The sequence below is a fragment of the Pungitius pungitius genome, chromosome 1, assembly GCF_949316345.1.
Source record: "Pungitius pungitius chromosome 1, fPunPun2.1, whole genome shotgun sequence".
In the NCBI taxonomy this organism is placed as follows: domain Eukaryota; kingdom Metazoa; phylum Chordata; class Actinopteri; order Perciformes; family Gasterosteidae; genus Pungitius; species Pungitius pungitius.
The window spans coordinates 1,264,480-1,292,098 of record NC_084900.1 but is presented as its reverse complement, the minus strand read 5'-3'; the positions used below and the strand labels follow the sequence as shown (position 1 = coordinate 1,292,098).

The 27,619-nt window shown below is 45.3% G+C and overlaps 5 protein-coding genes and 1 long non-coding RNA gene across 8 annotated transcripts; 2 read left to right on the top strand and 4 right to left on the bottom strand.

The window, feature by feature from the left end:
- Positions 1 to 202: 202 nt before the first annotated feature.
- On the bottom strand, positions 203 to 3,585 carry LOC119222959 (butyrophilin subfamily 3 member A2-like). Its single transcript, XM_037479989.2, has 6 exons — positions 3,510 to 3,585; positions 2,780 to 2,849; positions 2,170 to 2,511; positions 1,582 to 1,869; positions 1,388 to 1,501; positions 203 to 1,175 (listed from the first exon to the last, which is right to left on the bottom strand). Exons 2-6 carry the CDS (start codon positions 2,841 to 2,843, stop codon positions 643 to 645), a joined length of 1,341 nt encoding a protein of 446 aa, XP_037335886.2. The 5' UTR covers positions 2,844 to 2,849; positions 3,510 to 3,585; the 3' UTR covers positions 203 to 642.
- A 1,640-nt stretch (positions 3,586 to 5,225) lies between these two features.
- Positions 5,226 to 7,287, top strand: LOC119221807 (high affinity immunoglobulin gamma Fc receptor I-like). 3 transcript variants are annotated; one of them, XM_062557994.1, is made up of 6 exons: positions 5,226 to 5,389; positions 5,469 to 5,522; positions 5,689 to 5,946; positions 6,215 to 6,469; positions 6,548 to 6,715; positions 6,860 to 7,287. In XM_062557994.1, exons 1-6 carry the CDS (start codon positions 5,359 to 5,361, stop codon positions 6,925 to 6,927), a joined length of 834 nt encoding a protein of 277 aa, XP_062413978.1. In that variant the 5' UTR covers positions 5,226 to 5,358; the 3' UTR covers positions 6,928 to 7,287. The 3 variants fall into 3 exon arrangements, with proteins under 3 accessions (XP_062413978.1, XP_062413967.1, XP_062413966.1); XM_062557983.1 differs by having other exon boundaries at positions 6,857 to 7,287; XM_062557982.1 differs by lacking the exon at positions 6,860 to 7,287 and having other exon boundaries at positions 6,548 to 6,829.
- A 1,281-nt stretch (positions 7,288 to 8,568) lies between these two features.
- LOC119223100 (uncharacterized) lies at positions 8,569 to 9,262 on the bottom strand. Its single transcript, XR_005120884.2, has 3 exons — positions 9,085 to 9,262; positions 8,847 to 8,938; positions 8,569 to 8,683 (listed from the first exon to the last, which is right to left on the bottom strand). It is a non-coding gene; the product is annotated as an uncharacterized LOC119223100 (long non-coding RNA).
- Positions 9,263 to 9,270: 8 nt separating this feature from the next.
- On the bottom strand, positions 9,271 to 10,691 carry LOC119223004 (low affinity immunoglobulin gamma Fc region receptor II-c-like; the record flags this gene model as incomplete). Its single annotated transcript, XM_037480060.2, has 6 exons — positions 10,657 to 10,691; positions 10,483 to 10,542; positions 10,086 to 10,349; positions 9,717 to 9,959; positions 9,514 to 9,627; positions 9,271 to 9,386 (listed from the first exon to the last, which is right to left on the bottom strand). Coding segments are annotated over exons 1-6 (816 nt in total), but the record flags the coding sequence as incomplete, so codon positions are not given.
- A 2,033-nt stretch (positions 10,692 to 12,724) lies between these two features.
- On the top strand, positions 12,725 to 14,288 carry LOC119222953 (golgin subfamily A member 6-like protein 25). Its single transcript, XM_037479984.2, has 3 exons — positions 12,725 to 12,944; positions 13,018 to 13,137; positions 13,314 to 14,288. Exon 3 carries the CDS (start codon positions 13,376 to 13,378, stop codon positions 13,838 to 13,840), a length of 465 nt encoding a protein of 154 aa, XP_037335881.2. The 5' UTR covers positions 12,725 to 12,944; positions 13,018 to 13,137; positions 13,314 to 13,375; the 3' UTR covers positions 13,841 to 14,288.
- Positions 14,289 to 23,655: 9,367 nt separating this feature from the next.
- On the bottom strand, positions 23,656 to 27,097 carry LOC119221806 (butyrophilin subfamily 3 member A2-like). The gene is made up of 6 exons (XM_062557952.1): positions 26,972 to 27,097; positions 26,241 to 26,310; positions 25,653 to 25,994; positions 25,065 to 25,352; positions 24,859 to 24,978; positions 23,656 to 24,203 (listed from the first exon to the last, which is right to left on the bottom strand). The coding sequence occupies exons 2-6, from the start codon at positions 26,302 to 26,304 to the stop codon at positions 23,671 to 23,673; spliced, it is 1,347 nt and encodes a 448-aa protein (XP_062413936.1). The 5' UTR covers positions 26,305 to 26,310; positions 26,972 to 27,097; the 3' UTR covers positions 23,656 to 23,670.
- Positions 27,098 to 27,619: the final 522 nt, after the last annotated feature.

Here is a 27,619-nt window from a genome sequence, read left to right as displayed (position 1 = left end):
TCATGATGGACTGATTCATCAAAATGCGTGAATCAGTCCGTCATGATCCAGTAATCATCTTCATCTCCATGACAACGTGTGAGTCCGTCCTCAGAGGCTCTAACATCTGCAGTAGATGCTGGAGGACCTCCTGAGGTCACGTGACCCTAAAAGCCGTAGAGTCATCAAATATAACGTGTTTACCTTTGTGTGTTTATGACGACAACAATCAACATGTTAAAAGACAACAATGCGGAGGATGGATGGACGGATCAGTGGAGATCAGGTTCAGGGTTTATTTGGATCTGAATAACGACTAAATAGAATTACATTTTACACACATCTTCTACAAAATAAGAGCACAGGTCTGTGAGGCCTGGACAGGAAGTCCCTCATGGACCTTCATGAAGTCATTATACATTCACAACCCACTCATAACAAGAGACACTTTGGTTTAAAGCAAAAAGAATCATCTTCTCACGTTCTCCTCTTCTGCACACTACTACTATTACGAATACCAGTACTAGTACTACTACTACTGCTACTACCAGAGTGACAGAGTGAATGAAGGGTGGGGCCTTTGTTTGTGTTTGTTTTTGTGTAAGAAAATATAGGTTTAAAAAAATCAAAACTCAAAAATCCCTCCCTCATCCTTCCTCCCCCCTACTCCCCTCTTTCCTGTCTCCTCCTCCCTCTTTTATCTCCACCCTCCTTCTCACTGAGCTTCCTCTGTATCTCCTCCAGATGTTTCTTTATTTTCTCCACATCGATATCTAAACTCTTCTTCCTCTCTTTGAACCTCTTTAAGTCCTCTTCTGATTTCTTTGATATTATATCTAAGTTCACACTCAGTAGTTGAAGTTCTTCTTTCCTCTTCTGCAGCTTCCAGTTGTTCTCTGTTATGATTCTTCTCATTTTGAGGTGTCCCTGACCTTTGCCCTCTGTCTTCTCTGTTTCATCTCTCTCCACTGAAACAACCTTCTCTTCATTTTCCTCATCTTGTTTCTGTAGCCACGTTATTTGCTCTTGAACCTTTTGTTTCTGTTCTATCAGTGCCTTAAACCCTTCTGTCAGAGTATCAATGACCTGCATTAAATCCTTCTGTTCTTCCTCCTTCTTCTTGAGATCTTCCTCCATGTTCTTTACTTCCTCTTTTCTTCTCTCCTCCTCCATCAAAGGCTGCTGTGTCGTTGTGTCTGTGAGGAACACAAGCAGCACCATGAAGGACTTCTTATCACACAGAAAGGTGAAACCACCTCACAGAGTTCTGATGAAGCTTCTGAAATGATTAACAATAATCTTCACACACAATATTTCAAAATAAGAGGAATGTTCAATTATTTATTTTACGTTACCTGAAGAGATAAAAATAAAAACGACAAATGAGTTGACCTGATATTTGGCTGACCTGTTATGTTCTGTCTCCATCTCCAGAGCAGAAGAACAACAGCGATGACAAACAGGAAGGCAAACACAACACTGAAGGCGACTGAAAGAGTGCAACCAGTCATGAAGAAGTCGTCTGAAACATCAAGAGAAGAACATTTACTCAACATTTGATCAGAAGGAATCTGAAGCTTGTTCTTCTAGAAAATCTTCTACCTGGAACCGTGATGAGAGTCTCTCTGGTCTGGTTGATGTTCCTCTGCTGGACTCTACAGGTGAAGATGTTGCCGTGTCTCTTCTCCACCGTCACGCTGCTGCTGACGCTGTAGAGGTCACCAGGACCTCTGAGGGTCTCTGGAGGTCCAGCAGAGAGGAGCTTACCCTCAGAGTCCATCCACAGCATCTCTGGCTCCGGGTACCAGCCTCTGGACTCACAGTGAAGAACCACAGCGCTGCTGGCCAGGTGGAGGCCTGCTAGGCTGATCGCAGGGGACGAGGACGCACCTGATCACATCAAACACGGGTTATTGGTGTCACCTGGAAGGTGAAGCTATGATCATCATCCTGTCTCCACTGGAGGGGCTGCTTCATAGAGGCTGAAACCACAATGTTTTTCTATGTATTTTAACCACATTGTGATGTTTAATATGTGAGAACATCTGTTTACTTGAAACATGAAGAACTCAGTCAGGTTGTATCGGAGCATCCAGTGAATTAAGACTTGAATTAAGACTTAAATGTTCAGCCCCTGAAGACAAAAGGGATGAAAGTTGTGTCTGAGAGACACATCATCAGTTCACCCACCTACAAGCAGCTGGACCTGATGTTTCTGGTTGAGTTCCTGGAGGTAGCACCTGTACGTCCCGCTGTCAGACACCTTCACGGAGGACAGCATCAGAGACACGTCTCCATGCTGCAGCCCGCTGATGGACAGTGAAGCTCTGCCCTTGAAGGCCTGGTTCTGACCAGCCAGCAGCTCCTTTCCATTGTGCCACACAAGGACGAATCTGGGCTTCATGTCCGCTCGCCCCCACTCCATCGTCATGGCAACAGCATCCACGGGGGGGTCCAGCTGACAGGGCAGAACAACGTCATCACCGACCATCGCCGTGACGAGCTGAGGCGGATCGATTGGCAGAGAACCACCTGGGAGACGGTTCAGATCATTTGAATCCATATTTCCATTTAAATCTCTTTAACAGCAACGGGTCCAAAACACTGAAGGATGACGTGTTTATATGTAAAGTGTAAATCATCAACACATGAGCACAACTCCAAGAACACAACCCTAACCTCAATGCAAACACATCAGGTCCATAACTGGCCTTCTGGTTAATAGTAATGTGTGTGTGTGTGTGTGTGTGTGTGTGTGTGTGTGTGTGTGTGTGTGTGTGTGTGTGTGTGTGTGCTTTACCTCCACAAAAGAGTGTAAGGAGAAGGAAGACGACAGGAAGTCCGTCCTTAGAGTGATCCATCATGGAGTCCTAAAGATTCAAACACATTCTAATATCACACAACATTCATATAGAGCTTCATAAAGAGTCTTTTAATATTTAGTATTATTGCAGCAACATCATGTTAAACTGACATAATTCCACATGTGTCTGTAACAACTAAATTTAAAATGTTTACTGTCTCATTCCAGGATGAATAAAGAAATTTGATCAGCAGCAGCTAAAAACTGACTTCTGTTACTTTTAATGAAGCCACTTCATCAAAATGTGAATAGACAAAAGCACAAAAAGACAGAAGGTGACGTTCCAACAGCTCCTTCAGCGAGGCTTCACCTTCTTCCTCATAATCAGTTAGCTTAGCATCAACGCTTTTTACCTCCCACACGTTCACACTGAGGGGATTAAGATAAAGTAGCAGAGAAAACAGCTCTTTAATCTCAGAGATAAATTCTGAATGTTCACTGAAAAACCGTCTTTGTCCTCTGCTCTAACTGTCACTGGGGGGGGAGGGGGGGGTGTTACTGAGTTATTGGAGCGAAGGTGGAGGAGTTACTACGACCTCCACCAGACACGAGACCAGGCTGAACGTCTTGGATCATTCATCAATGTAATGACAATGTGACCAATAATTAATACACTTTAATGGAAACACTTAACAAGTAGAAGTTAAAGTAGAAAAGTCACTCGTACCTGATGTGTGTGTCGGCTCAAATGAAGACGAGGTCAAAGTGCGCTCATAAAATGGTTGTTACTGTGAACATTAACAGTGGAAGAGGTGTGGTCGCTCTGCAGTGAACGGCTGAAGCATCCAACACGATGAAGACTTTCTTGTTGATACAAAGCCAAAGTTTATAGGCTGTTAAGTCCAATTAAAAAAACATATAAATAAATAATCATACAAGTTGTTGTGTGTTTTAATAGCTTTGCTCAAACCGACTGTTCTACCTTTCTATGCGGATCACCAGATCTTTTACTTATTGAATCACTCAATGAATGCTCTGCTACACCAAATCGTGAGAAAACACGTATTTCCTATCTTTTAAATACTAAATGCATTCATTGTATTTTGTAACAGTTCTGGCACCAGTATTTTATATTTTAATAGATTTATCTAAGGGCTATATTCTATTATTTATTAAAAAACATGTTGATGTATTTAATACCCTAAATGTCTCTGACTATGTAACATTAATTCTCAGCGTTGGCCAAATAAAATAGAGTAAATGATCTGCTGACATCCAGAGGTGCAAACCAAGGGGAAGGATCCTAAGTTACTGTATTATTTTGAAAGTCTCTCTCTGTGTGTCCTGGTTTGTGTTACTTCCTGTCTTTGTGTTTGACTCCTCACCTGAGAGTCATTGGTTAATTATTTCCTGGTCAGTTAATCTGTGTCAGGTGAGTCGAGCTTGTTCTTCACATCTCAGTTTTCCTCCTCTGTGTTCGGCTCAACTTCCTGTTTCTCTGAGGTAGCGACCACGGCGCCAGAAGAGCCTCAGCAACAACCAACAAACTGCAGCACCCCGTCGGTGCAGGAAGCATCTCCCATTGAAGTGAATACACATGTGTAGGTGCTGTAGAAACGTCCAAAGCATCAACCAAGACACATGTTCTTGCAGGTCAAAATATCTGACATCACGTGGGGGCAGCAGGTCCACCTGGAGGTCCCACCACCTGGTTTCATCTTGTCTTATCACATTATTCATCAAACTAAAGACAACAAAGGGAAGAGAGATGAAACAAAGGAAACAACAACGAATCTTTTCTGTAAAAAAAAAAAAAGTTGGTTTGTCTGACTGCTTTTGTTTCTCTTATTTCTTCCTCCACGGACTGAAGCTCCAACACAAGTCATTTAGGTTACTGCATGTTTTACATTGATTTATGAAAGAAAATCCCCTGATGTCTTTTCAATTAAACTCCAACAATAAAGTAATGGAATACTTTGTAACACTGTCACCACTGGTTTGGTGTTTTGCATTCATTCATGTTATTACCCACAAAGGAGCTGAGACCTGACATGAAGTCATTTTGATGATCTATGAGGTGAAATACGACTGAATCACTGGAAACAACCAACCCACAAGCCACGCCCACAGGGACCCACCCCATGGAGCTGACTTCTTCCCAAAGGCCGGTACCTGAGGGCGAGACGAGACGGAGACGCTTTCAGGGAGTCACAGAGTTACAGTCCATTGGAGCATGAAGCTGAGCAGAGAGCAGAGGGTTAACTCTCATCTGAAGGATACCTGGAGGTGACTGCAGGGGGCAGATTGGGACATCTTCCACTTGTCCTCTGTCCCCCCACACAGCTGCAGGATCAGGTCTGTCCACATTGTCCTCATGTTGTTTCTTGATGTGATGACGGGAGGACGTGGGAACGACTGCTGGTGTTCATGAGGTGGTTGTCAGATGGTTTCACCTGCAGCTCAGACCCACAGAGATATTTCTACACACACTTCAACAGCAGAAAGGACAGGAAGAGGAAGGGGAGGCTGTGAGCCACGTCTCATGAGGTCTGATCTCAGTCTGCAGCAGAGACATCATGGAGGTCACAGCTCTCTGCTTCACCCTGAGTGAGTACTGAGTCTTTGTCTTATTCTCTCCTTGTGGACACTGAGGCTGGACCTCATGTCTCTTTGTGTGTCTCTCCAGTGGTGGAGCTGCTGGTCCTGCTGGTGGACCCCTGTTGCTTTGCTCAGAGACCTGGTAAGAAGGACTTCCTTTGGTCCGTGCGACCTTCTGAACGATGACTTTAATGCCTACGGATTATAACCACAGTTCTATGAACACGCATCGCTCCACCAGCTGCTGATACTTGTGTCCCCGTGTCCATAAGACCACTCACTGCTCTGTGTCTCCGTCTCACATGCAGCTCTTCCTCGGGTTCTTCCAGACAGACTGCAGTTCTTTGAATATGAGTCTGTGAGTGTAGACTGTGCAGAGTCCTCTGGATCGACTGATTGGAGAGTGATGAGGAAACAGAACCAGACACAACCAAAGAGGTCCAAGAGCTGGAACTCCTCGTCCCCGTCCGTCTCCATCCATCCAGCCTTTAGCTATGACAGTGGAGAGTACTGGTGTGAAGACGCAGAGGGAAGCACCAGTGATGCCCTCAACATCACCGTCACTGGTAGGTGGAGGAAATGATGGATTCTGTGCTTCACACGGTGACCCGGTGACATGTGGGACAGGTCTCAGCCAGCAGTCAAGACTCATTTAGCCAAGTGGTATTAAACAAATTCAACATGCAGTCAGACACATCGAGTGGTTTCCAGTGTCCATGTTTTGTTAAATAGATTCAGAGAATGATGTCATGTAGTGTTAAAGAGCTTTGAGTGGTCAGAAGACTAGAAAAGCGCTATATGAAAACATCACATACCCACCCCCCCTTTGTTCAGATGGCTCCGTCATCCTGGACGTTCCTGCTCGCCCTGTGGAGGAAGGAGGTCACCTGATCCTCCGCTGTGAGAAGAAAGATGACCTCAAACCAATCGCTGACTTCTACAGAGACGGCTCCCACCTGGGGACACGGTATGACGCTACGCTGACGGTCACAGACGTCTCTGAGGAGGACGCAGGACTCTACTGGTGCAGCGTCTCTGGAGCCGGGGACTCCCCACGGAGCCGACTGGGGGTCCGGAACCAGACTGCAGGTGTTTGGGGTTCTTTGGACGTTGTTTCTGTCTCCAGCTTAAAGACAGATGTTGACACCAAACTCTTCTTTCCTGCAGCAGATGTGGAGACTCGTCCTACCCCAACTACCCCCACCCACCTGATCTGCACCCACCCGCCTCCCCCCCACTCCAGCCCTTGTCCTCAGCTCGGGGTGGTTGTTGGCGTGTTGGTGGGGGCTCCACTGCTGCTGCTGGGGGGGCTTCTTCTCTGTAGGAACCATGAAGGTACCTTAAAGGACGTTACGTTTCCACAGCGCTCGCTTGTCTTCTCCCTCCTGTTGTTGGGTCGAGTATCAGAGTCACATATTGTACTCCTCATACAAAATATACAATGATTAGTACATCAGATGTTTATTTGTCCCTGAGCAGAAGCAGAGGCGTCTTCAGCTGGTCCCCTGGAGGAGACCCTCCTCTATTCCACAGCCTACTATCGGTGAGAAGCTACTTCCTCCCCTCAGGGGTCAGAGGTCACACACAGGGGAGAGGGGGAACCAGCAGTTAGATGACGCCCTTCTGTTCACAGGCTTGGAGGTGAAGCTGAAGGCCGGAGGAGGCGACCTGCTCAAACTTCTCCTTCTGTGTGACCCTGAGGACGTCTCACGGTCTCCCTGCAACGCTCGCTTGGTACGCAGCAAGACGTCCCCAGCTTTTTGAATTTGTGAAAAGACAATTGTGTTTGTATAAAAAAATGATTATATCTGGATTTTAAATTACCTACAAGTTTTCTTTCGATTATAAAACTGGTATTTTTGAGAGTAACTCTATTCTCTGATCAGCTGATCTTCCCTGAAGGCACTAATAAAGTGTTGAAGCTTTTAATAAACGTGTCATCATTTCCTTTCTTTTACTTCAGACCCTTTGTGTCTCAGAACATCCTGTCGTTTGGTGCTTCTCATGCTCAGTTAAAAGCAGCAGCACTTTGAGGCCCCCCCCCCCTGTGTATTTATTAGAGTGACCGTGGTAAACCACATCATCACATGTTCTCAGGTCTGCTGCTTCTGAGCCGTCGCTGCAGTCGTCACGGTGACGCTTTAGAATACGTCGCATTCTCATCATGGAACCACTCAACAATCCAGAAGAACACAAAGCTACAGCGTTAAACATGACTTCATCACAGGATGGATTTCATCTTCATCTCCATTGGTTTTTCTATTGTTCTGCAGCCTTTTGTTGTCCTGCTTCTAACGTTCTGAATACAGTTAAATATTCTGTGAAATATTGCCTTTGGCTCCAAAATAATTATTTATAAAATCGAAGAAAAGAAAATGGGGCACAACTCAACTCCGGGATGATGATGTAGAGTTAAGGGACACGCAGAGACACACATAGAGACCCCATAGAGACGCGCGTAGACCCACATAGACACAAAAAGAGAGACACCTAGAGACGCATATAGAAACGCACATAGATGCACATAGAGACGCACGTTGACCCACATAGAGACGCGTATAGACACAAAAAGAGAAACACATAGAGACACATATAGAAACGCACATAGACACACATAGAAACGCAGGTAGACCCACATAGAAGATGGTTGAAAGATGAATTCTGAATGTGCTGGTGTGGGTTCCTTTGACCCTGTCAGATGCAGAGATGCTTGTCGATGCCTTTATCTCCTCAAGCCTGGACTACTGCAATTAACTTTTAACTGGAATCACTGGATAAAATATCGTGAAGCTACAAGACATCCAATAAGCTGCCAGGATCCTGATGAGAATCTGAAAAAATGAGCCCATTACACTCACTACACGGCTCCCTGTCCCATTCTAGATTGACTAGAGAATTCTACTACTCACTCACAAATGGACATGCACCTCCATATCTTCAACAACTACTCCCTCCCCAAACCTCCACCCGCACCCTCAGATCTGCAAGCAGCTCGCTCCTCCAGGTGCCCAAAACCAAGATCCCCACCACGAGGGTCGGGGCCTTCAGCTCAGTGTCCCTGACCTCCTGAGGGCAGCACGCTCACTGGACTCTTTTAAAACTGGCCTGATGTCCCACGGTGGTGAGAATGTCCACGTGGACAAAGAACCATCGCCACACATCCCAAGAAAAGATACAACTTTATTTCTGATTGGAGATGCAACGGTTTAAAAACAGTTTAGTGGACGTTTTACAAAATGCTTCAATGGAACAGCTGCGTGTGTCGAAGGAACCTTCTCAGTGTCCTTCTTCAGTCAGGAGTCCCTGTGGGACACACAAAGGACGAGCATGTCCTAAACACACACATCTTCACGCCGTTATTGACACTTTACTCAGACCTTTCATTAGAGGCCATTGTGATTAATAATCATGTTGTGAAGTAATCACACTACACCCGATCACAGTGTCCTTTGTGTTGGTATCTGACATGCATGTGTGGGACAGGGAGGACATGGGGTCAGCCCCCACACAGAGCGAGACGCCTGCTTCCTGTTACAGTCGGCCTTGTGTGGTTCATGTCTAAAAGAGACGCAGCCGGACACATTCAGAGAAACAGGCCCTCAGAAATAGTCTAAGAGTTTCTCATCAGTCGTTCACAGGTCAAGTAAAGGTCAACCTGAAGGCTCAAATAAGCTCCTAATGTATAACATGCTCAAGTGACTCACCTCTCACCGACGTTGAACTTTGAGACGACACTGTATGTTTCCTGGACCTCAGAATAGTAGGTGTCCTCTGTGTGCACTGAAACACGATGAAAGACAACAGATGAGCCTTTTACAATCCAAACATCTGTTCTGATGAAACGTCAAACATCAGCACGCAGAGGCTCATTTCTAGAACTTGGTACCTGGGATCATTTGTGTAGGGACAGAATACACGGCTCGAGTGTGTAGTTGTGCTGCGATGGAGGAAGGTCGGTGTCCCTCATCTGCGTGAGGAGAAGACGAAGCCTGGAAGGGGGGGGGTTCTGTTCCAATCAAATAAAAGAAGATCGGTCAACAGGTACCCTCTGAAACCGCTTCCACACTAAAAAGTCCAACACATGCAGGACTACGTTCCCAATGAAGACCCCCCCTCTCTGCTGTCCATCGTACCTCTGGGGGCTGCTCGGTGCTTCCAACGCTGCAGAATCCCCAAAAGCAGCAGCAAAGCCACGAAGGAAACCCCGACACCAATGGAGAGCAGCTGGAGGGGCCGAGGCTCCTCAGCTGCAGACAGGATGGGGTCATTTCACCTATGAGACCTGGACCTGCAGGTGGGTTTGGTACAGACTGGATTCCCCCCCCCAGCGTCTCACCTCTCACCAGCAGCCAGCTCCCGCGGGACGCCGCTCCGGACAGGCTGCACGTGTAGAGGCCTTCGTTCGACTTGGAGACACTGAGGATGGTGAAGTTCAAGGAGGAGCTTGTCTCCATCAAGCGGCCGTCCTTATAGAACGCCGCTGTGAGGGAGGGGGGCCCCTGCTTACCGCTGCGGCTCAGCGTCGTAGCTTCTCCCGCCGCCACAGGACGGACGGGACTCTCCAGGATCACCGGACCGTCTGGACAGCATGTTTCAACGTGAGGGAACAAATCAGAACCACATTCACGTGTGCGTGATAAGACAATGGGGGACACACACCTAGGACAGCAGCCAAGTGAGGACTCCTCAGCGTCCCTGTGCCTACCAGTGACTGTGATGTTGACAGAGTCGCTGCGCTTCGGTCCCATCTCACACCAGTATTCTCCAGTGTCTCCCTGCAGGACATTCCTGATTCTACAGGCTCCTGTGGATGTGGACCAGCGTGCAGAACATGTTGTAACTGCTCCTCTGCTCCTCCTCATCACCCTCCACCCCGTCAGGCCCTCCAGTCCCTCACAGCTGACGCCCAGCGGCTCGTATTCAAAGTGCTGCTGTCTGTTTGGGTCGACGCGAGGAAACGCTGCGTCCACTGCACAGACACACAAGCACATGCTGTTCTACTGAGAGACGCCCCCAATGTACCTTGAGTAGTGGTACTTTCTCATGTACTAGTACTCAGGTGTTGACCAACAGGAGACTAAGTACACATCAAAGTTCCTCACCAGCTTTCTGACAATAACTGAAGTGATCTTGTGCGAGCAGCAGCATCATCGCAGTCCTCACTGAGGAGAGGAGAGGACCGTTAGACCTGACATTACACGTGTGAAACATGTTAATAAGGTCATGCATCACTGCAGCATCACTGCTGCTCTTTGTATCATTAGATATGAACTCACTCAGAGATGTGACCTCCATGCTGTCCTCCTGCTGACCGTCTGAACATCAGAACGCTTACTAAATGTCCTGTGAGGGGGAACCGCCTCCTCTTTCTCCTCCTCCTCTACCTCCGCCCCCCCTCCTCTTCCTCACACTCAACATTTTTATTGGACTCTGAGAAAGGAAAGAAGTTCATACAAATAATTACATCATATTTATTTAGATAGAGACAAATACAATAACAGTCATCTGATGTGAGTATCAAAGTGTTTTTACCTAAAGCTAATTCACGACACTTGTCCCTAGTAGGGAATTTTTGATAAAAAAAATTAAAAATACAGTTTTAACATTAACATAAAAAAGAGATACAATGGGAGATGATAGATCAGGTCTATTATACACAGAGAGGATAGTGTATAGACTAAATATGAGAACAATGTTGTTCCTGAATTAACCACAGTTTGGTGTGTTTTTTAAGGTGGCTAATGTCGGGATACAGTCTCTTCAGTCTGTCCAGGCAGAATCATGTTTTGTATGAAATAGCATTTGTTCTTTCTCTTATTTATTAACAGAAGGGGTGGGGCTTTATTCACACTGTGCTGAACTGGACTTCAACCTCACTTCTACTTCTACTCATGAGAGGCGGCTCCTTAGCAAGCAGAAACTCAACAGGTATTTATCTTCTTTAAATCAAGACTTATATCTAAACACAGTGTTCGTATTATTTAGGACACTGTACTGCTCCTCCTGTTGTCTTTTTACAAGCTGCTGGTTTGAAGCCCAAATGAAGCGCTGAAACCAAGGTGACCCCTGCTGTGAAGATCATGAAGCTGCACGTTGAAAAGAAAAAAGGATTTTTTTAACTTGTTGTGCTTCCTCTGTCTCGTGTTCCTCTGGGCTCATGTTCCTCTGATACCTCGTTTATTTAAACAGACGGACTAAAATGAACCTGTAAAATCTGTAGTTTGGTGAGAAGTTAAAGGGTTAATTTCACCTCTAAAAAGTCCAGGTGTCTTTCCTCTTGTTGGTTTCACGGTCCAACACCTGTAACGTTGTATGCAAATACCCTATGAATTCAGGTTCATTCATAACGGTGTATGAGCTCATTACTTTCCTCCCACATCCACAGATGATGGATAAAGGATGTAGTATTTCATTCATTGGTAGTTTAGAATGACTTGGTTCCACAGGTTTGACTGTTGAACTGTTATCTTTGTCACAACTTCAGGATGATCCACGTGGAGGTCAGACGCCTCTGGAAACAGCTCAGTGACTTCAGTGCAGTCATCTCGCATCCCGTACTTCTTGTTCTTCTAATACAACTTTGTGGAGGTAAATTTAACAGTAACACCTCATCTTCTACACATGAAACGCCGTTATTCTGCCACATGATGGTCATGTAAGGCTGGAGAACTACAAAGACAGTGTTGAAGCCTTTCTACAAGCCAAAGGAAGACATGTAGTGGTGTAGCTGTGACTGTGTCCCCAGTGGTCTCTGTTCAGTGACAGTTACATACTAAGTGTAACTTTAACATGGTGCTGCTGTAGCAGAAGAGACGCCTCGTTGTGCTGATCCTTTACCAAAGTCTTTGTCCCTTAGGTCAGCCTCAGCAGAGCGCTTCATCTCGTTCAATAGTGGCGATGGTCGGTGATGACGTCGTCTTTCCGTGTCACCTGGAACCTGCTGTGGACGCCAGCGGCCTGACGCTGGAGTGGGCCAGACAGGACCTGGAGCCCAGATACGTCCTTCTGAGGAGGGACGGCGTGCAGCTTGGGCATGAGGAGAACCCTTCGTATGTGGGGAGAACCTCGCTGTCCTCCAACAATCTCGAGTGTGGGGACGTTTCCATGAAACTCTCCAAAGTGAAACTCACTGATGCAGGAACCTACAAATGCTTTGTTCCCCGCCTCTGGTCCAGGATCAGTGGTCAGGCTAACGGCAGGTAAGCTCCTCGAGGACTTCATGTATGAAAAAACAGACACATATGAAACCTTTGACTTCAAGCTGGTGGTCCTTCTGCTCTCTGTTAGGTTCTGTCTCCTCACCTGAGGTAGTTATCTCCAAAGTCAGCGATGGAGTGCTGTTAGAGTGTCGATCTAAAGGCTGGTACCCGGAGCCAGAGATGCTGTGGATGGACTGAGGGGAAGCTCCTCTCTGCTGGACCTCCAGAGACCCTCAGAGGTCCTGGTGACCTCTACAGCGTCAGCAGCAGCGTGACGGTGGAGAAGAGACACAGCAACAGCTTCACCTGTAGAGTCCAGCAGAGGAACATCAACCAGACCAGAGGGACTCTCATCACGGTTCCAGGTAGAAGATTTTTCACTTTCAGTCTGCTCTTCTTCTCACTGTTAATAAGCCTTCGTGTCATCTTGGTTTCCAGCTGATCTCTTCAAGGTCCAAACCAGTTCTGCCATCCGCATAACCATCTTCTCTGCTGTTTGCATCGTGGGGGTCGTGGCTGTTGTCCTTGTTTTGTGGAGATGTGGAAAAGAAGAAACCAGTGAGTTGGAACTTCATTTTGTTTGTACTTTTAAATCCTTATATTATTTTTACTTTATGCTGAGTATATGTATCCTTTGGCTTTACTTCTCACTGAATGCGCTTCGTGCTTTGCTTCACTGTCTCATCCCCTAAAAGCTTCTCTAAGCAACAAACACACGTCTCATATTCACACAGAGACCACGAGCAGAAGATCAGAACTTCAGCTTCTGACAGAGGGAGGAGACAAAGAGAAGACCATGGAAACACTTAATGAGGACTTAAAGGAAAACGATGGAGAATTAGAACTTATACAACAGGTGATAAAAACTCTGATGCACCAGAAGGAAGATCTGAAGACGCAGAGCGAGGTGCTCATCTCACAACAGCACGAGAACCAGACAACGATTCAAAAGATCGAGAAGAGGATAAACCACAAGATCAACCAGATGATGAACCCGAGGAAGAACAAGGATGAAGGCAAACTAGAGAATCTTCAAAAGAGGGAGAAAGAACACCAGGAACTGTTAGAGAACACAGGGAAGCTGATGGACTCAACAGAGGAGATGATTAATAAGATGACAGAAAGGAGGGGCAGAATACTGAGAGATGAGGAGAAAATAAGAAAGAAACTCCTGAAGGAGGCTGAAAGAAAGAGAGAAGAGACTCAGAGTTCATTTGAGTCAGAGAGAGAACAGGAAGGGACCTTAAAGACATCAGAGTGATCCTCTGACTGCTTACATGAAACCATGTGACCACACCATGAAACCATGTGACCACATTGAACTGGTTTTCTCTGCTTATCTACTGGTCATAAAGTCTCTTTATTGAACTACAGCCTTATTTTATAGACATTGTGTTGCATAACTACCTTTTTGCATAAATTATGTTTTAAATATATTTTTCTGTATTCGTTGGAAATGAGTGTGAGAATACTGTTGATCATTGTGTTTATAAAGAAATAAGGACTTCTTTAAAGTCGTGCACATTTCTTTTGGTGTTTTTCATATCTCAGTTCAGTTTGAGAATTTATTCAATTAAAAATCACAATATTGTGCAATACACGTATTATACTAAAGACGAGATGATGAGTTGTGATGTAATCTTGTTTGTTTTCTTAATTAAACTGATTTTGTTCCTGATAAAAAAACAGGACGAAGTTGGAACTCAGACTTTTCTGTTCAGAAGCTTTAACAACTGAGCTTCTAAAAGTAGATCTGAGTTCTGACTCCACACTGCAGATGTTACGCCCCTGCAGGGGGGAGAAATAATCACGAGAGTGATTTTGTGGACTTGACCTTTAACCTTTACTCCCAGATTATAATCCTTGTAGCGACATGTATTCAAATAAACAGTCGCTGAGAGGCTAAGTTATGGGTGTAGCGGATTGTGACGCGCTGTACCAAAGAAAAATTCCGCTCCGATCCAATGATGCGTTTTGACAGGTTTATTGAAGTATTAGTCCAACATATGCATAACGTGCTCAACGTAAAAGAAAAATCACAACTGTAGCAGCGTAGCAAACAGCGGCGCAGCAGCAGCAAGCAACAATGTCAATAGCGTTCAACAAGCGTTAGCGATAGCGATAGCGATAGCGGTCAACAAAAATACGGCGTCCCCGTCACTCACCCTCTCTTTCCTCCCTCGCTACTTCCGTCTGTGCCTGCTATTATAATCAGTCCAAAAGTTACCGCCCCCAATTACGGTCATATGCAATTAACAAACCCAACAAATATAACAACCCAAGTGTCCCAAATATACACCATTAAACTCATATCCACTATCATTTTATATTAGACAGAACATATATAATAATCACCTTCGTGGCTCCTACACACCAGCCCCTAATTATTAAACTACTATTTAATAATTACACACAATAGGAGTCATGAAATAATTAAAATAAACAGAATACATAGCTCCATTACATTCTTCTTCTTTTTCTTCTTCCGGTCTTCCTTATTTTGTGAGAGGTCAGTCATTAGGGCCAGAGGTTGCCAGCACATAGCCCTGTGATCTGTGTTCACCACAGTCACTATTAGTCAAACGTCAAAGTAAAGTCATAGGTCTATTCAGAAGTCTAGGCCTTGTCATCTGCCTCACCTCGAGGATCGGCCTCCTGCAGCAGGCATACCTTGGTTATAGGCCGGATCAGGCTGCTACTCTTAGTCTTGACACGCACCTGACGCACAAAGCCCCTTCGGTCCGGAAAGGTTTGTAGGACTCGTCCTACAACCCAGGAGTTACGAGGTACTGCACTGTCCACTACAAGCACCAGATCCCCAGGAACAAGGTTTCGCTTCGCTCCTGACCATCTCTGCCGCTCCTGCAACTGAGGTAAGTACTCCTTAACCCATCTCTTCCAGAACAAGTCTGACATGTACTGGACCTGCTTCCACCTCCTGCGTGCATACATGTCTGCTTCCTGGAAGATTCCTGGTGGCAAAGATGGTAATGCCTTCAAAAGCAGCAGGTGATTAGGTGTCAACGCTTCCAGGTCATGAGGATCCATGGAAGCTTTCGTTATCGGTCGACCATTGATAATAGCTTCCGCCTCACAGAGAACTGTGTGAAGTCCTTCTTCATCCAAATTTTGCACATTCAAGGTGGAGTTGAGGACTTTACGGACTGATCGAATCAACCGCTCCCAAGAACCACCATGATGGCTGCCAGTTGGAGGATTAAAGGTCCATTTTATCCCTTTCTGAAGTAGTACGTCATTAATCTGCCTCTGATTCCACTGGTCAATGGATACTTTCAGTTCTTGTTCTGCTCCTCTGAAATTCGTCCCATTATCTGAGCGCAATTCCCGTACTTGACCACGTCTTGCTATAAAGCGCCTGAGAGCATTTATGAAGGCATCGGTGTCGAGTGAAGGTGCCACTTCAATGTGGATTGCTCTTATGGCCATGCAAGTAAAAATTACTCCATACCTCTTCACTACACTTCTTCTGCTCCTCACCTCGAAAGGTCCAAAGTAGTCTACTCCTACCCGAGTAAATGGGGGTTCATCTGGAGTCACCCTTTCAGATGGTAAATCTCCCATCAGCTGAGACACTGGCTGAGCATTCAGACGTCGACAGCTCACACATTTGGACAGAACACTCCTTATGGCTGTACTAGCTCCTGAGATCCAGTACTTCTCACGCAGCTTGGACAACATGTGGTTTCGCCCGCAATGTCCCACTTCTTGATGGACGTGTCTCAGCAGAAGGGTTGAGATATGCAAATCTTTTGCCAGTATTACGGGATGCTTAGCTTCCGCTGGCATAGATGACCTGCTGAGCCGTCCACCAACTCTCAGAACCCCATCTTCCAATAGTGGGCAGAGCGTGTGGATGTGACTGTGAGCTTTGACACTTTTGCCTTTTTCCAGCATGGCGAATTCCTCTGGAAACCTTCTCCTTTGGCTGAATTTAATGATCTCCATCTCTGATTGCTCCAACTCCTCCACTGATAGACAACTTGAGAGTGTCTTCCTCTTGAAAGTTTCCATATCCCTCTGCGATGAGAGTCGTTGCTGTTCTTCATCCAATCCTGATTTTTCAAGAACCACATTCAACTGTTTCCTCTTCTGACAGAAAGATAAGAGCAAAGTTTTGAATCTCAAGATCCAGGCTACAGACTTTCTCAGACGGATCCAAGAGCTGAAGTGGTGGATCATGCAAGACACTGCATCAGCCTCCTCACTGGCCTGTACAGCATTCACTGTGGTTTCCTCCTTGACTTCAGGGTCATCTGTGGCTAGTCGCTGAATACCCTCGGGGTTGACAGGCCACTCACTCTCTGATTGAAGGAGAAAACGAGGCCCTGACACCCATGTTGCATCCTTGACAAATAAAGCACCTTTCACACCCCTGGAGGCAACATCAGCTGGATTACTAGCTGATCCAACATACCTCCACTGAGATGGTTGGGAAGCCTTGCGAATTTCTGTGACTCTGTTGGCAACAAAGACTTTGAACCTGGATGTCTCATTTCTGATGTATTTGAGCACCGAGGTGCTGTCGGTCCAAAACACAGAGTTTTGAAGTTGCATGTGCAGCTCTCTCCTCCACAGTATGTCCATGCGACTGGCCATGGTGGCAGCGATGAGCTCCATTCGGGGGATGGTGGCCGGTTTCAATGGTGCCACCCTCGCCTTTCCCATGACAAAAGCACTGTGCACCTGTGATTGTGTATTTCGTGACAGCAGGTAAGTCACCGCTCCATAGCCATCCTCGCTTGCATCACAGAAATGATGTAATTGTGCTGTAGTCACTTCACCAAAATCTAATGGTTTCAGACACCTCATGACGTTACATTTCTCCAACTGACGGAGTTCATCTAGCCAACTTGTCCACTCCTGCGCCACAGTCTGGGGTATGACGTCGTCCCAGCCAAGTGCTCTTCTACACAGATCCCTTAAGATCTTCTTGGCAGACAAGACAACAGGACTCACGCTCCCAAGAGGATCATATATAGAGCTAACCGTTGAGAGGATTCCTCTCCTAGTGAGTGGTCTGTCCTTAACAACAATCTTGAACTTAAAAGTATCAGACTGAATGCACCACTCCACACCAAGAACTCTCTCAATGGGTGGCGACTCTTGGTCCATGTCCAACAATTTCACGTCTTTGGCTCTGTGCTCTTCAGGTATTGCATTTAGGACATCACGCCTGTTGCTTATCCACTTCATGAGTCGGAACCCACCTTTGGCACAGACTGCGATGAGCTCATGATAAAGAGATACAGCTCTTTCCTCTGAAGCCACGGATACTAGGCAGTCATCCACGTAAAAGTTATGTAGGACTTTATCCAGTGCTTCCTTGCTGAATTGTCCTTTGTTGTCCTCTGCGCATTTCCTGAGGGCGAAATTGGCACAACTGGGAGAGGACGTTGCCCCAAAGAGATGCACCAGCATCCTGAAGTCCACATAATCTTGACTTAAGTCTCCAGCAGGCCACCAGAGGAACCTTAAGAAGTCAGCATCCTCAGGTGGTACCCTGACCTGGTGAAACATTGCCTCCACGTCCGCCAGGATGACAACTGGTTCCTTCCTGAACCTGCTCATCACTCCAATCAGTGAACTTGTGAGGTCTGGGCCCTGTAAGAGTTGAGCATTAAGTGATGTTCCTTGGAAACTAGCTCCACAAATCAAAGACAATCCTTATCTTCCTTTTCGTAGGATGGTAAACACCTTGATGCGGGATGTACCAAACCCTACCATCACTACGTTCCAAATCCTCTTCAGGCACCCTTTCTGCATAACCTTTGACGAGCAGATCTTCCATGAAGGTTTTATAGTCAGCATGAAATGAGGGATCCTTCTGAAGCCTCTTCTTCAGATGTAAAGCACGCTGCTCAATGATCCTTCTATTCTTTGGCATACTAACGTCCTTATTCCTCAATGGCAGGTTGATCTGATAATGGCCCTTGACCTTTTTTGCTGAACTTGAAACCAGCTCCATGAACTTTTGTTCCTCTCTTGACATGGCAGGCTGTTCCTCCATGTTGCACTCAGGGAAGTCTGTCTTAAACTGCTGCTGCCAAAGTTCATCCAAAGTGACAACTGACACTCTGTTCACGGTAAACTCTGGCTGCTCACTGCCACAGTCTTCCTCCAGAGGCCCATTCACTGTCCAGCCCAGCATTGTCCTGATTGCATAGGGTCCATCTCCTACACTGCGAATCACTTCCAAGGGTTCCAAGGCTTTGGAGACATTTGTCCCAATCAACAGCTCAATCCCAGCATTAATTTCAGGCAAGTGAACAGGTTTCAAATAAGACCATTTCTGGATGTCACTTTGTTTTGGTATGTTTCTTTTGTGAACAGGCAGGTGTGTTTGAGTGTAAGCCTTGGGCAGCTCACAGAAATGCTCCCCAGTCAAGCCGGCAACTTCAAGTCCTGGCACAATGTAACTGCTCACCACTTTCTCTTGGCCCATCGTCCGTAGGAGAATACGGACCCTCTTTCCTGGAACATTAAGTTTTTCCCTTAGTGCTTCTGTGCAGAACACGGCCGTACTTCCTGGGTCCAAGAAAGCATAGGTGGTGACAATCGTATTGCCCTTCTTGGACTTAACTTGCACTGGAACTATTGGAAGTTTGCAATCGTGATCACCAGCCCCTGTAAGCCCACTTGACATCAGGGCGCTGTCGACGGACACCTCTGCTTTCCTCTCAGCTTCGTCCGGATCCTTGTCTTTTTGTGGAATGTGAAGAACAGTTGGGTGTTTAAGACCACATCTTCCACAGGAAATCCGCTTTCTGCAAACTCTGCTCATGTGTCCAACGCACAAACAGCCAAAACAGACACCCTTCTCTCTTAAGAAGCCTATCTTCTCTTTGTGTGCCTTCTTCCCCAACTGCGGACACAAATCCAAAGCATGTCCTTTTCCACAGCAGATGCATGTGCTCCTCGCAAACTCCACACACTCCTTTCGGCTAGTTTCTGGCTGAGTCTTGGCTATCACAGGAGCTACAGTGGTGGCAAAGCTGGTTCCCTTTATTCCAGAACGAGTTTGTGAATTTAGCTTGTTCACTCCTCTATTAGTTGTCAGTGATGGAGCGTCCTGTATGCTTCCAAACACTGGGTCAGTTAGAATCCGCACTTGTTTCTCTATGAAAATGGTGAGGTCAATGAATGTGGCTCTCTGGCTGCGTCTATCCTGTAGTTCACAGGCTGTAGAACGCCATTTGTCTCGAAATTTGTAAGGCAACTTTTTTATGATGGTTAGCATGTTAGCAGGTATGTCCAGTTCATGCATATATTGCACCTCTTCCATAACGTTACAGCAACCTCTGAGAAAAAGGCTATAATCGCAAAGAGCCTTTGCATCTTCATTCTTGATTGGCGGCCATGAAAGAGCCTTTTCCATGTATGCGTATGAAATTCTCTGCTCATTTCCAAACTGCTTCTTTAACAATGCTTTTGCTTTAGCATATCCTCTCTCCGGCTCCATATGCTGGCAACTCCTGATCAGTTCTCTAGGGTGACCCCTTGTGTGCTGTTCCAAGAAATACAGTCTGTCACTGTGATTTGTAGTGTTCCTCTCAACACCGTTCTCGAAAGCCTTCACAAATGCATGATATTTTAATGGATCACCATCAAAGATTGGTATCTCCCTCTTAGGCAAAGATGAAAGGCACTGCTGTTGCACCAACAGTGATGTTATTTCATTTTGTTTCCTCATAATGTCCAACATATTGTTTTGATCTTCATTTGGACCAGTGTTTAAAGCATTTCCATCTTGCATCCCTTCTAGAGTACTGTGATTCACTGCATGTAGATTGGGTCCATGTGAATTAATTACCTGAGATGGATTTCTCTCATTAGGTCTTGTTCTTGCATCCAGGTAAGCATAGTTGATTTCATCTGACCTTTGTGGTACAAATGGCGTTGCTTTAGCATTGAGGATCAGTTTTTGTTCTCTTACCAGATAGGAGTTCATTCCATCAGAGCGCTTCGATATTGAGGTTCTCTCACTCAAGATGCTCCCAGACTTTAGCACATCCAGTCATGCCATGTTTGCTGCAATTTCTTCATCCAACTTAAGTTGTTCCTTCCTTTTACGTAGCCGCTCCTCCTCCTCTTCCAATTCATGTTTATTTTTTAATAATCTTTGTCTTGTCCTTAAAGCTGCCAAATCAGCCTCTGTTTTGAGACGTGCAGAAGAAATCCTGGAATCAACAGACTCTCTTCCTGTGGCAGAACTTTGTGATTTGGACACTCTGCTTCCCACATTTGACACACTGTCATTTGGTTTTACATAATCTTGCAGCTCGTCTGCATCAACAATCAAGGCAGCCAGTTGCTGAGTTTCATCAGGTTTTGGAGGCAACTCCTGTTCCTTCATTTCACCATAATCAGTTTGCTCATGTAACTCAAGCAATTCATCTGGCTCAATCAACCATTGGTTAACACGTTTTTGAAATGTGTTGTTATAGGTCACGATGTCCGAAAACCATTCACTTTGGATCTTCTGTTGCTCTTCAGGGAGTAAAGGAATCAGCAGGTCATGTGACTTGGTGGCCTTTCCACACTGATCAATTACACTCTCCAACAGAGATTGTACTTGTGAAACATTTTCCTTATTTTTCAGGAATGTTTTAATTTGTTGTATGAACCCTTTAATTTTATCCACACTCTTTCTCCTTTCATTTTGAAGCGTTTCGATTTTGTTTGCCAAAGCCTTTGCTGTGGGCTTAGATTGCCTTTTCTCCTTCTCCATTTCAGAACTAGAACCAACCTTTTGACTCATTTTATTTTTCAGTTACTTCTCAATAAATGTGCATCCACTTCAACATTCAAACATGTACAAACACGTCATGTACAATAGCAGAGCAACAGCAATCTCAAAGAGCCAAAGCGGGGTTTCAGTGTAGCATTGAGGTCGGCTACAGTGCATCCAAACACTTCCACAGATCCGGAAACGTCACGCACATTAGCATAGCAGCGGCAATTTCCAAAGAGATGAAGCGGAGATTCATCATCTGACAGTATGGAGATATACAGCACCGAATCCGCACAATCAATGCCAGCAATCGGTACGACCAACTCAAACGGTGTTCAATCCAATAACGTCCCCAATAGACGAACAACAGCATATGCGCCGCATACCTTCCAATATATACAGCTTAACGCACATGAACACACATGAGTGCTTCCTCCGGATTGAAAGTTAGTGCCGTCCTTTATCTCCGATGGTCCTTTCAACGTCCGCAATTGCTTCCTAATGCCGTGTAGTGGTTTTGTTGACAAAATGTAGCGACCTGTCTTCAAATAAACAGTCGCTGAGAGGCTAAGTTATGGGTGTAGCGGATTGTGACGCGCTGTACCAAAGAAAAATTCCGCTCCGATCCAATGATGCGTTTTGACAGGTTTATTGAAGTATTAGTCCAACATATGCATAACGTGCTCAACGTAAAAGAAAAATCACAACTGTAGCAGCGTAGCAAACAGCGGCGCAGCAGCAGCAAGCAACAATGTCAATAGCGTTCAACAAGCGTTAGCGATAGCGATAGCGATAGCGGTCAACAAAAATACGGCGTCCCCGTCACTCACCCTCTCTTTCCTCCCTCGCTACTTCCGTCTGTGCCTGCTATTATAATCAGTCCAAAAGTTACCGCCCCCAATTACGGTCATATGCAATTAACAAACCCAACAAATATAACAACCCAAGTGTCCCAAATATACACCATTAAACTCATATCCACTATCATTTTATATTAGACAGAACATATATAATAATCACCTTCGTGGCTCCTACAATCCTGAATAACATTACCTGAGCGCTGTTAGAATGTTCACATCACATCTCAAAATGCATGAATCAGTCAATCATGATCCAGTAATGATCTTCATCTCCATGACAACGTGTGAGTCCGTCCTCAGAGGCTCTAACATCTGCAGCAGATGCTGAAGGACCTCCTGAGGTCACGTGACCTTAAAAGCCGTAGAGTCATCAAATATAACGTGTTTACCTTTGTGTGTTTATGACGACAACAATCAACATGTTAAAAGACAACAACGCGGAGGATGGATGGACGGATCAGTGGAGATCAGGTTCAGGGTTTATTTGGATCTGAATAACGACTAAATAGAATTACATTTTACACACATCTTCTACAAAATAAGAGCACAGGTCTGTGAGGCCTGGACAGGAAGTCCCTCATGGACCATCATAAAGTCATTATACATTCACAACCCACTCATAACAAGAGACACTTTGGTTTAAAACTAAAAGGATCATCTTCTTCTTTAGTTTCATTATCTGTATTTTACATCCACTTTGTGCTCCAGGAACACATGAACACACACTACTACTAGAAATACTACTTTTACTAAATACTAGTACTACTACGAGTACTACTACTAGTACTACTACAAATCCTACTACTACAAATCCTACTACTACTACTACTAATAATACTAGTACTACTACCTTGTACATGTAGTACTGCTCTGTGTGTACATCCTCTGAGAGGGAAAAAACAGAAGTTATCAACAGTTAAAGATGATCAGGTGAGATCTTTGGATGAAGGAAACTCACTGTGTGTCATATTTAGGATTCCTCCCTTCTTTCTTCTCCCTCCTTTCCCCTTCCTCATCCTTCCTCTATCCTTCTTGTCCCTCATTTCCCCTCTTTGCTTTATCCTTCCTCATTCTGCCTCCATCCTCCATCATCCCTCCTTCGGCCTTTCTTGTCCCTCATCCTCCCTCTCGCCTTCTACTCCCTCCTTCCAATCTCCTCCTCCCTTGTTTATCACCTTCATGAAGTCATTATACATTCACAACCCACTCATAACAAGAGACACTTTGGTTTAAAGCAAAAAGGATCATCTTCTCACGTTCTCCTCTTCTGCACACTACTACTACTACGACTACTCCTACTTATACTAATACCAGTACTAGTACTACTACTACTACTGCTACTACCAGAGTGACAGAGTGAATGAAGGGTGGGGCCTTTGTTTGTGTTTGTTTTTGTGTAAGAAAATATAGGTTTAAAAAAATCAAAAATCCCTCCCTCATCCTTCCTCCCTCCTTTCTCCCCCTTGATCCTCCTTCCCCCTACTCCCCTCTTTCCTGTCTCCTCCTCCCTCTTTTATCTCCTCCCTCCTTCTCACTGAGCTTCCTCTGTATCTCCTCCAGATGTTTCTTTATTTTCTCCACATCGATATCTAAACTCTTCTTCCTCTCTTTGAACCTCTTCAAGTCTTCTTCTGATTTCTTTGATATTTTATCTAAGTTCACAGTCAGTTGTTGAAGTTCTTCTTTCCTCTCCTGCAGCTTCCAGTTGTTCTCTGTTATGATTCTTTTCATTTTGAGGTGTCCCTGACCTTTGCCCTCTGTCTTCTCTGTTTCATCTCTCTCCACTGAAACAACCTTCTCATCATTTTCCTCATCTTGTTTCTGTAGCTTCATTATTTGCTCTTCAACCTTTACTTTCTGTTCATTCAGTGCATTAAACCCTTCTGTCAGAGTATCAATGACCTGCATTAAATCCTTCTGTTCTTCCTCCTTCTTCTTGAGATCTTCCTCCATGTTCTTTACCTCCTCTTTTCTTCTCTCCTCCTCCATCAAAGGCTGCTGTGTCGTTGTGTCTGTGAGGAACACAAGCAGCACCATGAAGGACTTCTTATCACACAGAAAGGTGAAACCACCTCACAGAGTTCTGATGAAGCTTCTGAAATGATTAACAATAATCTTCACAAAATATATATATATTAAAAATAAGAGGAATGTTGAATGATTTATTAAAGCAATAAGATACGAAAGGCTGTACTTTATTGTCCAATAATGTAACAGTTCGAGGGTGTAGTTTGGCGATCCTTGAACATTTACATTATTAAAGATAAAGTACAGCCTCAAGTACCTGGTTGCTTTTATAAAGCGTTACCAGAGACATTATAAATAGTAAGTAAATATCTGCCTTTCAGCACAAAATAGTTGTAGCCACCAAATGCTGTGTGTCACGTGTCATCAGTCCAGAGACAAATAGTCCCCTACGTGCATGTAAACAGCATTGTGTCCCTCACCCTCTCATTCATTCACATCATGACGTCACCTTAATGTCCGGTTGCGAAACCTCAAATTGCTTCAGTGCCTCATTTCGCAGTGATATGGAACAATGGGGTCAATGTGAACAGCAACTGTACCTCATCGTTCCATAATGTACCCACCGTGGCTCACTCATAATTTACGTTACCTGGAGAGATCAAAATAAGATTTATAAAGTTTCATTCATATTTGGCTTACCTGTTATGTTCTGTCTCCATCTCCAGAGCAGAAGAACACCAGCGATGACAAACAGGAAGGCAAACACAACACTGAAGGCGACACAAGGAGTGCAACTAGCCGGAGACACGAAGAAGTCGTCTGGAACATCAAGAGAAGAACATTTACTCAACATGGACGTTTCATCAGTAGGAATCTGAAGCTTGTTCTTCTAGAAAATCTTCTACCTGGAACCGTGATGAGAGTCTCTCTGGTCTGGTTGATGTTCCTCTGCTGGACTCTACAGGTGAAGCTGTTGCTGTGTCTCTTCTCCACCGTCACGCTGCTGCTGACGCTGTAGAGGTCACCAGGCCCTCTGAGGGTCTCTGGAGGTCCAGCAGAGAGGGGCTTCCCCTCAGAGTCCATCCACAGCATCTCTGGCTCCGGGTACCAGCCTCTGGACTCACAGTGAAGAACCACAGCGCTGCTGGCCAGGTGGAGGCCTGCTAGGCTGATCGCAGGGGACGAGGACGCACCTGATCACATCAAACACGGGTTATTGGTGTCACCTGGAAGGTGAAGCTATGATCATCATCCTGTCTCCACGGGAGGAGCTGCTTCATAGAGGCTGAAACCACAATGTTTTTCTATGTATTTTAACCACATTGTGATGTTTAATATGTGAGAACATCTGTTTACTTGAAACATGAAGAACTCAGTCAGGTTGTATCGGAGCATCCAGTGAATTAAGACTTGAATTAAGACTTAAATGTTCAGCCCCTGAAGACAAAAGGGATGAAAGTCGTGTCTGTGAGACACGTTGTCCGTTCACCTACCTACAAGCAGCTGGACCTGATGCTCCTGGTTGAGTTCCTGGAGGTAGCACCTGTACGTCCCGCTGTCAGACACCTTCACGGAGGACAGCATCAGAGACACGTCTCCATGCTGCAGCCCGCTGATGGACAATGAAGCTCTGCCCTTGAAGGCCTGGTTCTGGTCAGCCAGCAGCTCCTTTTTATCGTGCCACACAAGGACGAATCTGGGCTCCAAGTCCGCTCGGCCCCACTCCATCGTCATGGCAACAGCATCCACGGGGGGGTCCAGCTGACAGGGCAGAACGACGTCATCACCGACCATCGCCGTGACGAGCTGAGGCGGATCGATTGGCAGAGAACCACCTGGGAGACGGTTCAGATCATTTGAATCCATATTTCCATTTAAATCTCTTTAACAGCAACGGGTCCAAAACACTGAAGGATGACGTGTTTATATGTAAAGTGTAAATCATCAACACATGAGCACAACTCCAAGAACACAACCCTAACCTCAATGCAAACACATCAGGTCCATAACTGGCCTTCTGGTTAATAGTAATGTGTGTGTGTGTGTGTGTGTGTGTGTGTGTGTGTGTGTGTGCGCTTTACCTCCACAAAAGAGTGTAAGGAGAAGGAAGACGACAGGAAGTCCGTCCTTAGAATGATCCATCATGGAGTCCTAAAGATTCAAACACATTCTAATATCACACAACATTCATATAGAGCTTCATAAAGAGTCTTTTCAATATTTAGTATTATTGCAGCAACATCATGTTAAACTGACATAATTCCACATGTGTCTGTAACAACTCAATTTAAAATGTTTACTGTCTCATTCCAGGATGAATAAAGAAATTTGATCAGCAGCAGCTAAAAACGGACTTCTGTTACTTTTAATGAAGCCACTTCATCAAAATGTGAATAGACAAAAGCACAAAAAGACAGAAGGTGACGTTCCAACAGCTCCTTCAGCGAGGCTTCACCTTCTTCCTCATAATCAGTTAGCTTAGCATCAACGCTTTTTACCTCCCACACGTTCACACTGAGGGGATTAAGATAAAGTAGCAGAGAAAACAGCTCTTTAATCTCAGAGATAAATTCTGAATGTTCACTGAAAAACCGTCTTTGTCCTCTGCTCTAACTGTCACTGGGGGGGGAGGGGGGGGTGTAACTGAGTTATTGGAGCGAAGGTGGAGGAGTTACTACGACCTCCACCAGACACGAGACCAGGCTGAACGTCTTGGATCATTCATCAATGTAAGGACAATGTGACCAATAATTAATACACTTTAATGGAAACACTTCACAAGTAGAAGTTAAAGTAGAAAAGTCACTCGTACCTGATGCGTGTGTCGGCTCAAATGAAGACGAGGTCAAAGTGCGCTCATAAAATGGTTGTTACTGTGAACATTAACAGTGGAAGAGGTGTGGTCACTCTGCAGTGAATGGCTGAAGCATTCACCCCCCCCCCCCCCCCCCCAGACCTCCCCCCTTTTGTTCTGTTACAAACTGGTTTCAAATTGACTTCAACAGACTTTTCTGTTTCTGTTGCCACAGTTACTTTGAAAAGCGAGTCTGATTACTGTCTACTGATTACTCCAGATTATGTTATTTTCGGGTCTCTCAAGCTAACGCCCGGCTCAACTAGCTATGGCCGCGGCGGTCCTATACACGGCGCGGATCTCTATCCGAGTTCCGTCATAAACAACACAAAACAAAACTCGTGCAGATGTCGCTGTCTCTGATACTTGAGAGTCACTCGCCGTTCCTCTCGTTAATCCCTCCACTGTCTCACTTCACGCTGTTCTGTTATTGTCCGTCATCCTTCTTCATTTCCCCTTCTTCTTCTCTCTCCTCTTTCTTCGTCCTTCTCCCTCTTCCGGCCCCGCTCCATCTCACCTCCCGCCCTCCAGTCTGATTGGAGTACTATCCCTTCAATTAATTCAATGTTTAAACATGCCAACGTTAACTACACTTTATTAACAACA

What these genes read in the sequence shown, in the direction of transcription:
- LOC119221807 (XM_062557982.1), top strand. Translation starts at nt 5,359, where the DNA reads ATGGAGGTCACAGCTCTCTGCTTCACCCTGA. An exon ending in TTGCTTTGCTCAGAGACCTG is followed by an intron (nt 5,523 to 5,688) that starts GTAAGAAGGACT and finishes TCTCACATGCAG; the next exon opens with CTCTTCCTCGGGTTCTTCCA. An exon ending in CCTCAACATCACCGTCACTG is followed by an intron (nt 5,947 to 6,214) that starts GTAGGTGGAGGA and finishes CCCTTTGTTCAG; the next exon opens with ATGGCTCCGTCATCCTGGAC.
- LOC119222959 (XM_037479989.2), bottom strand. Translation starts at nt 2,843, where the DNA reads ATGATGGATCACTCTAAGGACGGACTTCCTGTCGTCTTCCTTCTCCTT. An exon ending in CCTTACACTCTTTTGTGGAG is followed by an intron (nt 2,512 to 2,779) that starts GTAAAGCACACA and finishes ACCGTCTCCCAG; the next exon opens with GTGGTTCTCTGCCAATCGAT. An exon ending in GACTCTCATCACGGTTCCAG is followed by an intron (nt 1,502 to 1,581) that starts GTAGAAGATTTT and finishes TTGATGTTTCAG; the next exon opens with ACGACTTCTTCATGACTGGT.
- LOC119221806 (XM_062557952.1), bottom strand. Translation starts at nt 26,304, where the DNA reads ATGATGGATCATTCTAAGGACGGACTTCCTGTCGTCTTCCTTCTCCTT. An exon ending in TCAGGTCCAGCTGCTTGTAG is followed by an intron (nt 25,353 to 25,652) that starts GTAGGTGAACGG and finishes TGATGTGATCAG; the next exon opens with GTGCGTCCTCGTCCCCTGCG. An exon ending in ATGGAGACAGAACATAACAG is followed by an intron (nt 24,204 to 24,858) that starts GTAAGCCAAATA and finishes TGTTCCTCACAG; the next exon opens with ACACAACGACACAGCAGCCT.
- LOC119222953 (XM_037479984.2), top strand. Translation starts at nt 13,376, where the DNA reads ATGGAAACACTTAATGAGGACTTAAAGGAAAACGATGGAGAATTAGAA.